At 42.0% G+C, this 15,209-nt stretch overlaps 1 protein-coding gene across 1 annotated transcript; it reads right to left on the bottom strand.

The window, feature by feature from the left end:
* Positions 1 to 8,214: 8,214 nt before the first annotated feature.
* LOC100835729 lies at positions 8,215 to 13,418 on the bottom strand. The gene is made up of 6 exons (XM_010236231.3): positions 12,409 to 13,418; positions 10,879 to 12,302; positions 9,184 to 9,345; positions 8,895 to 9,081; positions 8,593 to 8,685; positions 8,215 to 8,506 (listed from the first exon to the last, which is right to left on the bottom strand). The coding sequence occupies exons 2-5, from the start codon at positions 12,283 to 12,285 to the stop codon at positions 8,624 to 8,626; spliced, it is 1,818 nt and encodes a 605-aa protein (XP_010234533.1). The 5' UTR covers positions 12,286 to 12,302; positions 12,409 to 13,418; the 3' UTR covers positions 8,215 to 8,506; positions 8,593 to 8,623.
* Between the last annotated feature and the right edge of the window lie 1,791 nt (positions 13,419 to 15,209).

Below are 15,209 nucleotides of genomic sequence, written 5' to 3'. Positions count from 1 at the left end.
TGCCACTGCCGCGGAAGGATGCTACGCATGCACGTGACCAGGAAGGAAGCCGCCACAGCCCCCACGGCCCACCAGACCGAAATGGGCCTTGATCGGGCCCGCCCACGCACAGCCGCCGTTGCTGCCGAAGGACGCCGCTATGGCCGAAGCAGACCCCCCACGAGAAGCTCCAACAATCTCTTTTACATTTCATCCTCATCGGGTTGTTTACAGGAACGGAGGAGTATTTGTTATCTCCAACTATGAGACCCGCGCCGCCGTGCACCATTTCCCTCGTTCTCTTCCTCCTTGCCATGGGATTACTTAGGAATTCGCATAAATAAAATCAGCTTACTTAGGAGGGCATGGGATATATATAGGCACCGCGGGCCTATGGGCATGCAGCAGGTTAGCAGACTTGAATGGGCTAAGGTCGTGACCATCACAACCTCCCCTAACCCCAAGACAACTAGCCTAGCTCTGTGGACGAAATCTCCTGTGGCAGGAGGGAAAGTCCAGAAGTGTGCATATGCTAATCCAGTGTACTTCTGCTAACTTAAGAATTAATCCACTAAACAGTTCACGCCCTACCCGCACCAGCAGAACTGCCTACTAGGATAACCCTGTCGCAATCTCAGGCCAATCAGTTGCACCATCTCGCTCACGAACGAAAGCAAAAAAAGAACTGGTACGAAGTAGTAAACAAGCATTGACCATATACCATCTCCTTGCAATATGCCCAGTGAGAATAATTATTTATGATCAATTATGATTAATTATTAGTTAATTAGGCAGTTAGTGTTGTAACTGTTCCCAAAACTGGGGACACAAATGCATGTATTGATGTCCCTTTCCCTTATATATATATGATCATTATTCAATGGAAAGAACACACATATTCATTTCATAACATATTATCAGCCACGTTTGTTCTACAATCATAGAGAGGAGAAGAAGGTGAGGAACATGGCGATATACGATCTGTCTCTTGTTTTGTTGCTCTTCATGAGTTCTTGGGCCACGAAGGATACCGCCGGGGTGCTTACCATGGACGCCGGCGCCGCCTGACTCGTCGCCGGTGGGCTCCTCGCCGCCAGACCCACGCGGCTGGCCGCCGCCCACGCCCAGGCTGCAGGGCTACTGCCCCGGCACCCGACGACGGCCCAAGTGCGGCTGCACCGTCGGCCACCGCGCCGTCCACAACCGCGCCGCCAGCCTCCCCGGAATACACTCCCTCTATGGAGTGGATGATGTCCGAGCCGGCGCCGCCCATGCTTGGCAATGAAGACAACTTCGTCCTCGCTCTTGCACCTCCACCACCGCCACTGTACTGCCCGAGCCACGGGCATGGACCGTGCCCGACGCGGGACGGCATGGCGCCGCCGCTCCCATCTCCAACCCCGCCGGGCCTCGACATCAACGCGAATCCGACCGACTGCGGCAACTCCGAGGCGGACCGAGACGAAGATGAAGGGCTCGACGACGTCCACCCGGAGGTGCGGAGGCTCCTCCGCAAGTTTGCGGCCGCCATGGCCGCTCACCGCTCGGGGCCGGCCGCCGACGGGTGGAATCCGGCCACCCTCAGCCTCTCCTCCTCCGATGAGGGGGGGGGGGCCTCCTCCATCTAGGCACGCGGCGAGGGAGGCGGCCGGGCAGCAGCAAAGGAGGCGGCGACGGGCTTAGAGGCGACGAGATTGGTGGCGGCGGCGGCGGGATGGGGTGCTAACCGTAACTGCCTCCCCTACAACCTTATAACTGCCCGCGCCCTCAGCCCCTACCTGGGCCGGCCGAAAGGACGCCAAGGCCCAGGCCCACCCCCCGAACCCGCGGCCCCCCTTCACTGGCTACGGCCATTTTGCAGAAAAGTCCGGAAAATTCCGGCTATTTGCGATTTGGTCCTTGTATCTATTTAATATAGTATTTTACATACTTATAGGTCACTGCACTTATATTTATTTAGATTCCAGTGGTTTTTAGGATGGATTTCTATTAAAAGACATATTCCTATGTAAATGTCAACGTAAATATTGTCGTGTTCAATGTGTTTGTATGATATACATCCCCTATTACATGTGATATTTACGCCTTTGCAATTGCGATCTTTATTTCTTGCATATTTGTGAGTTTTGCTTCAACGATTAAGTCCCAAAATGGCATTAAAAAAATGCCCAAATTAGACTTGATTTAAGAAAAATCTCCATTAGTGATAAGCAAAAAATTATCACTATGTGACTACCTCAATTTAATATATGCGAAACACAAGGTACTATAGACTTTCAATAACGGTAAAATGCTAAATGGCGTTGAATGTTCCGTGGGAACATACACCTTATTCAAAGCAGCGAATTATTTCGCGTAGTGCCGAAAGGTCTTCATTGTGTCGAATACACACAATGACTACCTTCAACGTGCTCTTCCAATATTAAATTAAAAAATAACAAAAGGTGCTACAGTCTTTCAATAACGGTAAAATGCTAAATGACGTTGAATGTTCCGTGGGAACATACACCTTATTGAAAGCAGTGAACTTTTCGCGTAGAACTAAGAGATCTACACCAATAATCGGTGATTATCTTCAAAGTGTTATTTGAGGTCTACACTATATGAATTTAACATTGATTAAATCTCATGCATTTTCTTGCAATTTAATTACAACAATGACCAGAATATTTTGGGTTTACCTACTAGTAGTTGACAAAATCCATGGTTTTTCAACCCCATGTAGGACAAAATGACCAGGAAAGAGTTTGAGGAACTCGCCCTCGACGGTCGAAACTATCCAACTTGGACAATGGACGTAAAAGTGAGCCTTGCGTCACATGGTCTTTCAGCGACCATACAACCTCCTCAAGAGGGACAACCGCCCATCGCAGATTTATACAAATATAATGCCTTATATACTATAAGGAACCATATCCATGCTGATCTCAAATTAGAGTATCTCAGGGAAGAAGATCCATACACACTATGGCTTGCCCTTCAAACTAGATATGAACAGCAGAAGGCCGTGATTTTGCCTGCCTGAAGCCACACATGAATGGACTCAACTACGTCTACAAGATTTTAAATCCATTGGAGAGTTCAATCATGCCGTTCATAAAATTTGTTCAAAGTTGCAATTTTGCGAGAAGGAACCTTTTGAAGCGGAAAAGATTGAAAAGACCTTATCCACTATGCTTTCGGCCGATAGGATCCTCCAGCAACAGTATCGTGCACGCCAATTCAATAGATATTCTGATCTTATCCATGTTTTACTTCAAGCCGAAAAGCATGAAGAACTTCTAATGAGAAACCATCATCAGCGTCCTGTAGGCACTGCACCTTTGCCTGAAGTACATGCTAATTTTCAGAAAAACAATAAGTTCAATGGATCGACTAATCGACCAAACAACTTCAAAGGCAAGCAAAAGGGCAACAAGAAAAACAAGCCATGTGTACAGGAAAGGAGAAAGGCACTTTCAAACCACAATACGACAAATCTAAAGTTTGTCAGAAATGTGGGTGCTACAAGCATATTACAAAAAAATGCCGTACCCCTCGTCATTTGGTAGATCTATACCTCCAATCCGTAGGACGCAAGCGACCTGCTCATCAAGGACCAAGATTTAAATCACACTTCAATTTCCAATCCGACAATTCCAAGGAAGCCGGTTGTTCGCATGATATCAAGGAGGACCCAAGCAACAACCCGACAATCCGATCGTCTGAGGATCTAATGAGCACGAAGAACATGATCATTGAATTTACTTCTAATGATATGTTGGGAGACCTAAACTAGTTCACCTACCTCCGAAATAGATATTATCTATATTTATGTTCCTAAGTATTGTTGTAAATAAATTATAGTGACCGTTGTCATCTATATTGTAATATTACATTATTGTATCAGCACTTTGGTACCTACATATTTGACACATGTATTGTAAATTACAATATTGTATTATCAATTTAATACATAAATAAATTTGTATGTATTCTATATATCTATTAAGAATGATATTAAAATTCTTCATTTTCCATATATAGGTTTCTACGAGAGTCAATCCAAAATGGACGAAGAACTTTGCCTTGAGGACAGCGCCACCACAAACACTATACTTAGGTAACAAAATATTTTCAAAACCTTACTAAAACACAATGAAATATTTTGACAATCGCTGGACGCGATACATTAATTGTTGGCTCTGGACGTGCCATCATCACACTTCCTATGGGTACACAAGTAATAATCGAGGACGTTTTATTGTATTCCAATTCAACTCGTACTCTAATAAGTTATAGAGATATCCGTCAAAAGGGATTCATATAGAAATCCACGATGACAACAATGAGGAATTTCTCCTATTTACAAAAAGTAACGGATATGGCAAACAAATTCTTGAAAAAATTCCTTCGTTATCGTCCGGATTGTACTATACATCATAAAACCTGAAGCCCATGTTGCGTATAAAATAATTTTTCAGAATGTCAATACATTCCAGACTTGGCATGATCACCTTGGTCACCCTGGTATCGGGATGATACGGAAAATTATTAATAATTCTATTGGTCATAATCTTAATAAAGCAAAATTCCCAAAATCTCAGGATTTTTTACGCACAGCATGTGCACAAGGCAAGCTCATTTTAAGACCTTCTTATCTTAAAATACAAGCGGAACCACTCCAAATTCCTTGAACGAATTGAAGGAGATATTTGTGGTCCTATCCAACCATTGTCTGGACCATTTAGGTATTTCATGCTCTTAATCGACACATCTACAAGATGGTCTAATGTGTGTCTACTTTCCACACGTAACCATGCATTCGCAAAGATAATGAGCCAAATAATTAAACTAAAAGCTCATTATCCAGACCATCGAATTAAAACAATTTGAATGGACAATGCCGTTGAATTCTCCTCATGCGCCTTCAATGATTATTGCATGGCATTAGGAATTAAAGTTCAGCACTCAGTCCCATATGTCCACACACAAAATGGTTTGGCTGAATATTTTATTAAGAGAATTAAGTTTATTGCAAGACCTTTATTACAGAATTGTAATTTACCAACAACTTGTTGGGGTCATGCGGTTATACATGCCGCTGATTTAATTCAATTGCGACCAACTTGCATATCATACTACTTCTCCCCTTCAATTAGTACATGGAAGTCCACCAAGTATTTCCCATCTGCGAAAATTCGGTTGCCCTACATACGTACCGATCTCACCACCACAACGTACATCAATGGGACCACATAAAAAATTGGGGATCTATGTGGGGTACAAATCACCGTCAATTATCAAGTACCTAGAACCTCTCACAGGGGATCTATTCACTGCCCGGTACACTGATTGTATTTTTAATGAGGATCATTTCCCGGCATTAGGGGGAGAATTAAAGTACCAAAAACAAGAATGCCAGAAAATCAACTGGAATGTCTAAGGCATTTCCGCCTCAGATCCACGTACTCAAGAAACTGAACAATAGGTTCAGACAAGTATAAATTTGCAACATATTGCAAACAATTTACCAGACGCATTTGTTGATTACAAAGGTGTAACTAAATCCTATAACCCGGCAAAGAACATATCCGAAAGAGTGGAGGTACTTATAAAAGCTACTCAACCTCCTGCACCTACCGTTCAAAGGAAGAGGAGGAGAGGTACGACAACTAAAAAGGATCTAGCTTCCAGCAAGCAACAAAAGGAACAAACGAAGGAGCCACAGCAAAGAAAACAGAAGAATAAACCTTCTGAACCTCCTTCTACAACAACAAATGTGAGTCAATATTTGATTAACCGAGATCAATTGAGTAATATACACCCAGTGGATAACCAACATCCACAACCCAGCTCAATAGTGCACTCAATTACTGATGCTGGGACATCGAAAAACCTGGACTTAACCGCAACGGGAAATTGCTAACAGTCACCAAAGGTAAACGAAATTTCCACAAATTATTTAGACACTAGAGAAATATACAATAGAAAGACTACGTTTGTCGACACTTATTTCTCTACTAAGATTGCAAACAACCTTCAAAATGATCATGATCCAAAAACCATAGCCGAGTGTGAAAAACGCTCCGTCTGGCCTAAATGAAAGGATGCAATTCAAGCAGAAATAGCCTCGCTCAATAAAAGGAAGGTATTTACAGAAGTAATATCTACACCTCCAAATGTTTTTCCAGTGGGATTCAAATGGGTTTTTGCCCAGAAAAGAAACAAAAACAATGAGGTGGTGAGATACAAAGCGAGACTAGTAGCACAAGGGTTCACGCAAAGACCCGGCATTGATTTCAGTGAAACACATTCTCCGATTATGAGTGGAATTACTTTCCGATATTTAATCTCATTGTTTGTTCAAAATCGTCTATCTATGCAGTTGATGGATGTCATGACTGCATATCTTTATGGGTCATTAGATTCAGACATTTACCTGAAAGTTTCCGATGGAATCCAAATTCCGAATACTAACGCAAGACGCAACATGTACCGTGTAAAGTTGAATAAATCTTTATACGGTTTAAAACAGTCAGGTAGAATGTGGTACAACCGACTAAGTGAGTTTCTCATTAAAAATGGTTACTCTAACAATGATGACTGCCCATGTCTATTCATCAAGAAATCCAAAGCAGGATTTTGCATTATCTCTGTATATGTTGATGATTTAAACATCATTGGCAACAAACAGGATATAGATGAAGCTCGTAATCATCTAATGACGGAATTTGAAATGAAAGATTTGGGTAAAACGTACCAAATTCTGCTTAGGTTTACAACTTGAGCACCTTCCTTCGAGAATATTGATTCACCAAGCTACATATATACAGAAGAACTTGGAGAAATTTAACATGGACAAATCCTATCCATGCAAAACACCTATGGTAGTTCGATCTCTAGACGTAGAGAAAGATCCATTCAGACCAAAAGGTAATCGAGAGGAAATTTTGGGATCTGAATTCTCATATCTTAGTGCCATTGGAGCATTAATGTACCTAGCAAATTGCACCCGGCTGGATATTGCATTTGCGGTAAATTTACTAGGTAGACACAGCGCAGCTCCAACAAAATGTCATTGGGTAGGAGTCAAGCAAGTTTTTCGCTACCTACAAGGCACTAAAGATCTAGGTCTATATTTTCAAAAAAAAAACCAAAACTCTGAATTAATCAGATACACAGATGCTGGCTATTTATCTGATCTCCACAATGCCAGATCCCAGACCGGTTTCGTGTTCCTACATAGTGGGACAACCATACCGTGGAAGTCTTCTAAGCAGACTCTAGTGGCTACATCCACAAATCATTCGGAAATAATAGCTTTATACAAAGCATCTCGTGAAAGTGTATGGTTACGCCGAATGATTAACCACATACAACAATCATGTGGTATTGGTTCGATTGAATCACCAACAATTATTTATGAGTATAATTCTGCTTGTGTTGCCCAGATGCAAACATGTTATATAAAAAGGAATATAACTAAACATATTGCACCTAAACTGTTGTATCCTCATGAATTACAACAAAATGGGGAAATAAATATCTTGCAAACCAAATCAGCGATAACCTCGCAGATTTCTTCACTAAGTCCTTATCCAACTCCACATTTCAGAAATGTGTATATGGGATTGGTATGCGACGACTTAAAATTTTGCAAGCATCAAGGGGAGTATTCACATGAGTTTAACCTGTTCATAACATCATATTGCACTCTTTTCCTATTATGAGTTTTACTCACTAGTTTCTCATAAAAGGGTTTTAATGAGACAATATTAACATAAGATTATATGTCATATTTTCTATTTTCCCCACCAGGGTTTTTGTGGATAATATGCAAGGCATATTTATTGTTCATATAATTCGATATGAATCATCAAGAGACAATATTCAAAATATATTATATCATTTTCTACTTATTTTCCCATTAGGTTTTTAAACGGAGTTTTCATAACGTATCAATATTATTATTATTTCCTCAATATTTTTCCCACTGGGTTTTTGAAGGAAATTACAAGATTACAAGATTCCACGATGATTCAAGAATACACATATCAACGGAGCAAATTGATCAAGGGAGAGTGTTGAGAATAATTATTATGATCAATTAGGATTAATTATTAGTTAATTAATAGTTAATTAGGCGGTTAGTGTTTTAACTATTCGTGTCGAAAATTGGGAAGCGAATGCCCAAAACTTGGGACACCAATGCATGTATTGGTGTCCCTTCCCCTTGTGTATATATGATCATCATTCAATGGAAAGAACACACAGATTCATTTCATAACAATGCCACTCCAGAACAAAGCAAGAGAGCTCAGCACAAGTCACCCTGGTAATCATAAGCAGTCGATGCACGGTGATAAGAACGAAACAGGAGAATGAAGAAAGATAGTACGCGGTGAAAATGAATATTGAATACTCATAGTTGCTAAGTTCCCGTGATGATATTGACTAAGGTAAAGCTCCGTCATAGATCTGCAGGCACTGCCAGCATACTGCGAAAATCATGCTTTCTTGACTCCCAGCTCAAGTGCCTTGCATTCTACAGATAAACAATGTTGCAATTATCAAATGCTGAAATGGCTACCTCAGGGGGAAAAAAAAGGCATGCTTAACAAGAACTCGTACCTTATATGTATTTTGAACGGGGCAAGGGTTTTTACAGGTAGTCGCGCATTTCAGCAATGCTAATTTCCCTGTTTCGCTTCAACATACAAAGATCTGGCAGAAAGATCAGAGATCCAGTGAATGCAGAGATTTAAAAACAAAACATCTTGCTGACCAAGATTATATGGTTGAATTTTTTTAGTAAATGCATTTAAACTATAGCTCAGTTTTCTTGTACAAGGTAACATGACTCTTATTTCTTAAACAAAAATTTTAAAACTGCAAAAACATAATAACTAGATATATGAACACAAGGTACTCACGGAAGCTCCCACTTCGACGCACATAAATCTTCTCAAGCAGTATGCCGTTGGCCTTAAACAACTGTGCCAACATATGCAATCTAGGATCATCTTTGGTGCATTTGATCTTCACCATTCTAATGTGTTTGCAAGAAAATGAACCTCCATTTGGTTTACATCTTCCTAATGCATTTTCAATGCCGAAGTTCTTTAAGAAGGGCAGAAAAAATTAGTTTGATGAGCTGTTAAGTAAAATCATAAACGAATATATCAAAATGCAAGAATTGAGAGAAACAATGCATGCACGCACCATTTCAAGCTGAAGAAAGAGCTGCTCCAAACACGGTGTATGCTGGAGTAAGCGAATTAGTATGTAAAAATCAGCACCCCTGCTGATACACCACTCACCAAGGGACAGAGTCTTCAGGTTGTTAAAAGTTGGACAACTCATTGATTCCCTCCTCAGAACCACCTTCATGTTTTTAACAAAAGTGAGTTGTTCCATATATACAAAGGAATGGAAAATTATTAGTTATGCAGTATATGAGGAAGTACTGCAGTAACTGTGTACATGGAAGTAGTTATATAACTGGTTCTACAATTATACACTGTGCTGAAGCAAAATTATATGGTAATATAAGGAACGTCAAAATCACTTCAAAAGCATTATTGGAATCATCAGATATGACACGCTAGGAATTTTAAAGCTTTCATAGTTCGTTAATTGACCTGCAGTATTGGATAATAGAAAATTTACAATTTACAAATGCTCTTGATCCGCAACACTAACTCAAATTTACTGTTAAGTAATTGAAAAACAAAATTAGATGTGACGAAGTCATTGATATTAACTAGGAAGCAGAAGGTAGAAACCTCATGCCACTAGTGTTGCCTGTTCCATATTCAGTTAACAAAAGCTTCCAAGGCATCAAATCATAGGCAAGGGATAAAAAATTATTACTCCCTCTGATCCTAAATTCTTGACTCAAATTTGCCCAAATATAGATGTATCTATTCTTAAAAAGCGTCTAGATACATGTAATATTTCGACAACAATTTAGGATCGGAGGGAGTAACTTTTATTGGGAGAAGTTCGATTTACTTTCCAGAAGTCCAGATTATACCTAATATAAAACTGTGTATTTAATCCCTGAACTTTGAAAGTCATGCCAGTTTGTTTTTGGTTTTTCTTACATGGCATCTGACTGGCTTGGCTAATTGAGATACCAAGTAAATGGCCCATGTCAGCAAGCCACTTCACACAGTGAGCCAGCATTAAACCTGGATTATACAAAACCGGCCAACAAGGCAAATTTTGCTTTTCAAACACCACCACAGGGGTGATCTATATCAATTTTCAAAGTTAACAGGATTGAATAAAATGTTTGAACCTGTGTTCCCACGAAAGTAGAGGGGGTAAATTGGAAATTTTGTGATAGAACCAATGAAAGACTTGCAGTCAATGAGATAAAAAGTATGATTTCCCCAGAAAACCATAACCTTCAGAATGTCCTACGGTTTGTGATTTGCAAGACCCCATAGCTATATTTGGTCGAGTAAAACGTTCCAAAATGTATACTCTTAACTAGTCAGCATAGAAAAGATCATTAGTTAAATGAACAAATTAAAGAACATGGGTGTATATGACGTGTTGCATGAGCATACACATCTATACTAAGTATTTCCTAAGAAAGGTCATTCTTAATCCCTAGTGAAGATTTGAACATTGTAAATATACTAAATAAATTTCCCGAAATGATAGCAAGCCCCTAGAGAAGCCCATTCATTCAAGAATGATGCAACATCAGTAAACTGCATCAATCTGTCCAGTTATTAACTGAGCTGCATAGAGTTAAAAAAACATGGACACCAGAAAACCAACGAGTTTCTTTTGCATATGATTATTATGAATTTGTGATATAAGCACCATGTCCACTATCACTTATTACACAGAAGTAAAGATACAGACTGAACAGTAATACATCCATGAAGTTAATAACCATACCTCTCCCGCATGACCTAACAGCTCTATGCTTCTGGCATTAGAAAGGCTGTGAAGAACATTTTGGCCACCTAAGGTTTTATAGTCATTGAACCCATAGTTCGCACTGAAGCCATAATTTTTACCACCCTTACTGAATTCCAGATCATCATAGCAGTTTCCAGAATATTTATCTTCAAAGCCATTTGCAATCTCACTATATTCATATGTATCATCATCGCTATTGATATCACTTCCATAATCGTAATCGTCTTTGAAGTTATCAGAATAGCCATCAGGATAGTCATCGGGATAATCATCACAGAAATCAGAAAATCCGCCAAACAAAATACTATCAAGAAATCCCTCATTATGACTTCTGTCAGCAGCAGCATTTTTACCATCACACTGGGCATCTGTATTATCATTGTCATCATCTTCATCGCTAGTCTGAGGGAATTCATCATCATCATCGTCATCCTTATGAAATTCAGAACTCAATAAAGAGTCATCAAGACTGATGCTGCCTGTGACCAGAGACACAGAGTTCTTTAACACGGGAACCCACTTCTCCGGTGTGATGCAACGTAGCAACATGAGGTTTGGAGCATCCACCAAGAGGTTCATAGTGAACTTGCACTTGACCACGATCAAACTCTTCAGAGAGAAGGATACTATCTCATGGCCATCTACCACACAGCTCTTAAGATCTAGTTCTTCCAAAGAAGGGCACTGAGAAGAGAGCTGCCTCATAACTCTATCATCCAGCTTGGCGTATGACAGTTTCAAGATTTTGAGGTGGCAAGACACAAAGTCCATGCGATCCAGTGTTATGCAGTTGTGGAGATGGCCATTAAGATGGATAACACGAGCTCTTCGCTTGAGAGCATTGCGGATCCACCTCTTGACATTGCCATTATTATAAGTCTCGTAGAAATCATCTTCGCCAACCGAGCGCAGACGGAGCGTGTCGACTGGCGTGAGCATGTCCCGAGTGAGCAGAACCCGGTTCATAAACTTGACCATATCCGTGGGTGGTCTATCATGGCGCCCCACACGAATGTCGATGCAGGGTGCAGAAGCCCAGAGGTTGCGCCACCGCCTGGAGAGCTTGCAAGTGCGGACCACCTCCCAGGACTTCATGAACGACATGATGTGGTGCAGGAGCGCATCTGGGAGGTCGCTGAGCCGATCGGCGGGCTCGGCTGCCCCCTGAGACTTCCCCACTGGCACCCATACCTTCCGGGGCATTTTCTTGGATGGGTTGCCTGCGCCGCGGGACGTCCCCGCAGGTTGGTTATGGTTAACCGGCACCCATCGCTTCGATACCTTCGGGGACGTTTCGTTGGATGGCTTGCGTGCTGCGGGTGCGGGAGATGTCCCCGCCGGTCGGCTAACCGGCACCCACCGCTTGGTTACCTTGGGGGGCATTTCGTCGAACGGGTAGCCTGCACGGCGCATGACAGCCAAAACACCAACCGAAGAGTCAAGATCAAAGGCCTTACGAGGAATGCTGGCAAGAAACTTCCAACCTGTTGGGGGTAGAAAACTTACAAGAAGATTGATCCAACCGGCGGCGATTTTTCGATCCTTCAACGAAGCAGGTGGCAGTGGCGGCGGCGGCGGGTTTGGGGAGGGGTTGGGGTTCTTTGGAAGTTGGTCATCTTGTTTTCGGGGGAGGGTTAGCCAGATTTTCAGGAGTTTTCCGCTTTTCCATCAGTGCCTTTTTTTTTCGAGGGGATCCATCCGTGCCTTTTTATTTTTATTTTTGAGCGCATCCATTCGTGCCTTATTTGTAGGGATTGGCTTCGTTCCACTACGCTGTAGTCCGCTGGGCTGGCCGGCTGGGCCACGGGCCATCAGCGCAACATAACTAAAGAACTCTTGTAGTCCGCTGGGCTGCCCGTTCGGGGGTATGGCTCATGCGACTCACTAAAACTTACAAAGTGTAAGTTGGCTTCAAAGATTTTTGATGTAACTTTCGGTTTATCTGAAATCTTTGTTGTCGTTTTAGTTTTTTCGAACAGATGTACGTTATTCATTGAATAAATAAAACCAGATCGTTGTTTAAAAAAACTATATATTGATTTTTCTTCTTAGTTGCACAACACACTCTTGATTTTCACCAAACTATATATTGATTTTTGCATCCCTCGATGTTTTCACTGTTCCCTTGTGTATAGTTCAGCTCTGGAAACTAAGATTTTCGTCCCCTCGACTATTTCATAAGTGCGGACTTCATCCATTGACTCTTTTTGAGCGAATTCATCCCTCAAGTATTATTACCAGGTAAATTTGGTTCTCATGTCGGTTTAGGCTGGTCAACGCCAAATTCGACCTGACATGGAAAATGTATTGTTGCCTCTTTGCGAAGGAGGTACGTACCTAATATGAGAAGGAATTGATTTGGAGATTTTGATGCGGCATGTGGTTGGCGGGATTATGATTGGTTGTGGTTATATAGGATGTTTTAGGGGAGATAGAGATTTCTGGTATTCTGTTTTGATATCCGATGGGCAGTTACTCGGTGAGCACTGAGCATGATTTTTAATGTCTTTCATATGAGATTTTTTTGGGGATTATGTTTTGATTCGCATGGGAGAGTATCTTTTTTAAGGGCGCGATTGGTGATGTTCATCGCATCAGGCGCATTTTTCACTTTTGTTTTCTATCACGCAAAAGCTTTTTGGGCCTGGCCCAAAAGATGCAAAATAGGGGCCCGAGCGAGCTGAAGGAGAATTGGGAGTTTCCGCTTGATCAGGCTCATCCTCGTCTCTCCCACCCCTTTCTCTTCGACTCTACTCATCCCTTCCTAGGTGAATGTCTATCTCGGTAAATAATAAAAAATTATCAGAATAATAAAAGTAAAATTCACAGAACCACGGGTTTTGAGGGAAGCTTCTCAACAAGCACTGATTTTTGCTAATTTGTCCACAAAACCACACGTTTTGTGTCCAATTGTCTCACCTCACCCAAAACACTGGTTTAAGCGATGTTGACGGTATTTCTTACATGTGGATCCCGCATGTCAGGTGCGACGTCTTTTTCATTTGACCCCTCGTTTTTTTCTTTTTTTACTCCTCCACTCTTCTTCTTGTACAACTCCGGCAGCCACCATGGCCTGCCCGCCCCACGGTTCTGCTGCTGCTCCGCGTCGGCCAGGCTCTTGCTGCCGATGCCATGATTCTATGTCCGCGGGTGCCCGCCGCCTTGCTGCACCGCTCACGCCGCGCGACCTACTGCCTCGCCCCGCCCGCCCTGTCGCGCGCCCGCCCCACCCGGCCGCCCCCCGCGCCGCCCGGCTACCGCCTCGCCCTACGCGGCCACCACCCGCGCCGCACGCCCTACTGCCTCGCCCTGCCTTGCTTGCAGAGCCACCGCCCTGCTCCCCCGCTCGCGCCGCCGACGCCGCCCACCGCAGCAGCTCATCGTACAAGAAGAGCGAAAGAAAAAAAAAAGAAAAAGGCAAGGGGTCAAATGAAAAAGACGTCACGCCTGACATGTGGGGCCCACATATAAGAAATACCGTCAACAGTGATTAAACCAGTGTTTTGGGTGGAGTGAGACAGTTGGACACAAAACGTGTGATTTTGTGGACAAATTAGCAAAAGTCAGTGCTTGTTGAAAAGCCTGCCGCAAAACTTGTGGTTCCGTGAAATTTACTCGAATAATAAACATGCATAAATTAATTAAGACATTGATATAATTGGAATTCTAGCAATAAGTATCTTTTTCCAAAAAAGCAAACAAAGTACATAATCGAAATAACTTATATTCTTTTTTTATTAAACAAAAGGGTCGCAAATAAAAACACTAGAATGTGGAAGAAATTGCTATCTATCTGATGCACTCAGAGCGTAGCAGTTTGGTTTATTCGATTGATATAGGGCTCAAACTGTCCTCCTCCGACCAAGGTAGCACGACGGTCGCATCACTGGTGTGCCATAGGACACGGTGGTTTGATGACAAAATGATTGTCGTAGGTAGTAGGCAAACCTCCTTGCGTGCTATCAACCCTTACCAAGGTGGCGGCCATTACCCAATTTCTACGTCCAACCGGTTGCCACCGTGTCATGTGGCAATAAACATGTTTACCTTAAACTTGCATGAAAATTGGTTGCCCGCTAATAGCGTGAAGAAATTAGGACATGTGTAACTATATGATTAGAAATCTGAAGACGAAGACAAATAATATACCTTGCGTTAATTATCAGGATATCTCTGATTGACATGTGCCAGTCATAGGTCTGTCTAAACACAACATGGTTCGCATAGACAACAAGGCCAATGACATATGTGTAACAAAAATTTAGTTAAAATGATTGTTTAGACAGACCTATGGCTTTGTTGTGTAT

The sequence above is a fragment of the Brachypodium distachyon genome, chromosome 3 (genome assembly GCF_000005505.3).
Source record: "Brachypodium distachyon strain Bd21 chromosome 3, Brachypodium_distachyon_v3.0, whole genome shotgun sequence".
NCBI lineage: Eukaryota > Viridiplantae > Streptophyta > Magnoliopsida > Poales > Poaceae > Brachypodium > Brachypodium distachyon.
Note: the sequence above shows the minus strand (reverse complement) of the source record. Positions and strands in the feature narration are given on the sequence as shown.

Coding starts and splice junctions, on each gene's coding strand:
- LOC100835729 (XM_010236231.3), bottom strand. CDS start 12,285: ATGCCCCCCAAGGTAACCAAGCGGTGGGTGCCGGTTAGCCGACCGGCG. Junction 9,346..10,878: donor TGTTAGGTCATGCGGGAGAG/GTATGGTTATTA, acceptor AAAAACATGAAG/GTGGTTCTGAGGAGGGAATC. Junction 8,686..8,894: donor GCGTCGAAGTGGGAGCTTCC/GTGAGTACCTTG, acceptor TCTTTCTGCCAG/ATCTTTGTATGTTGAAGCGA.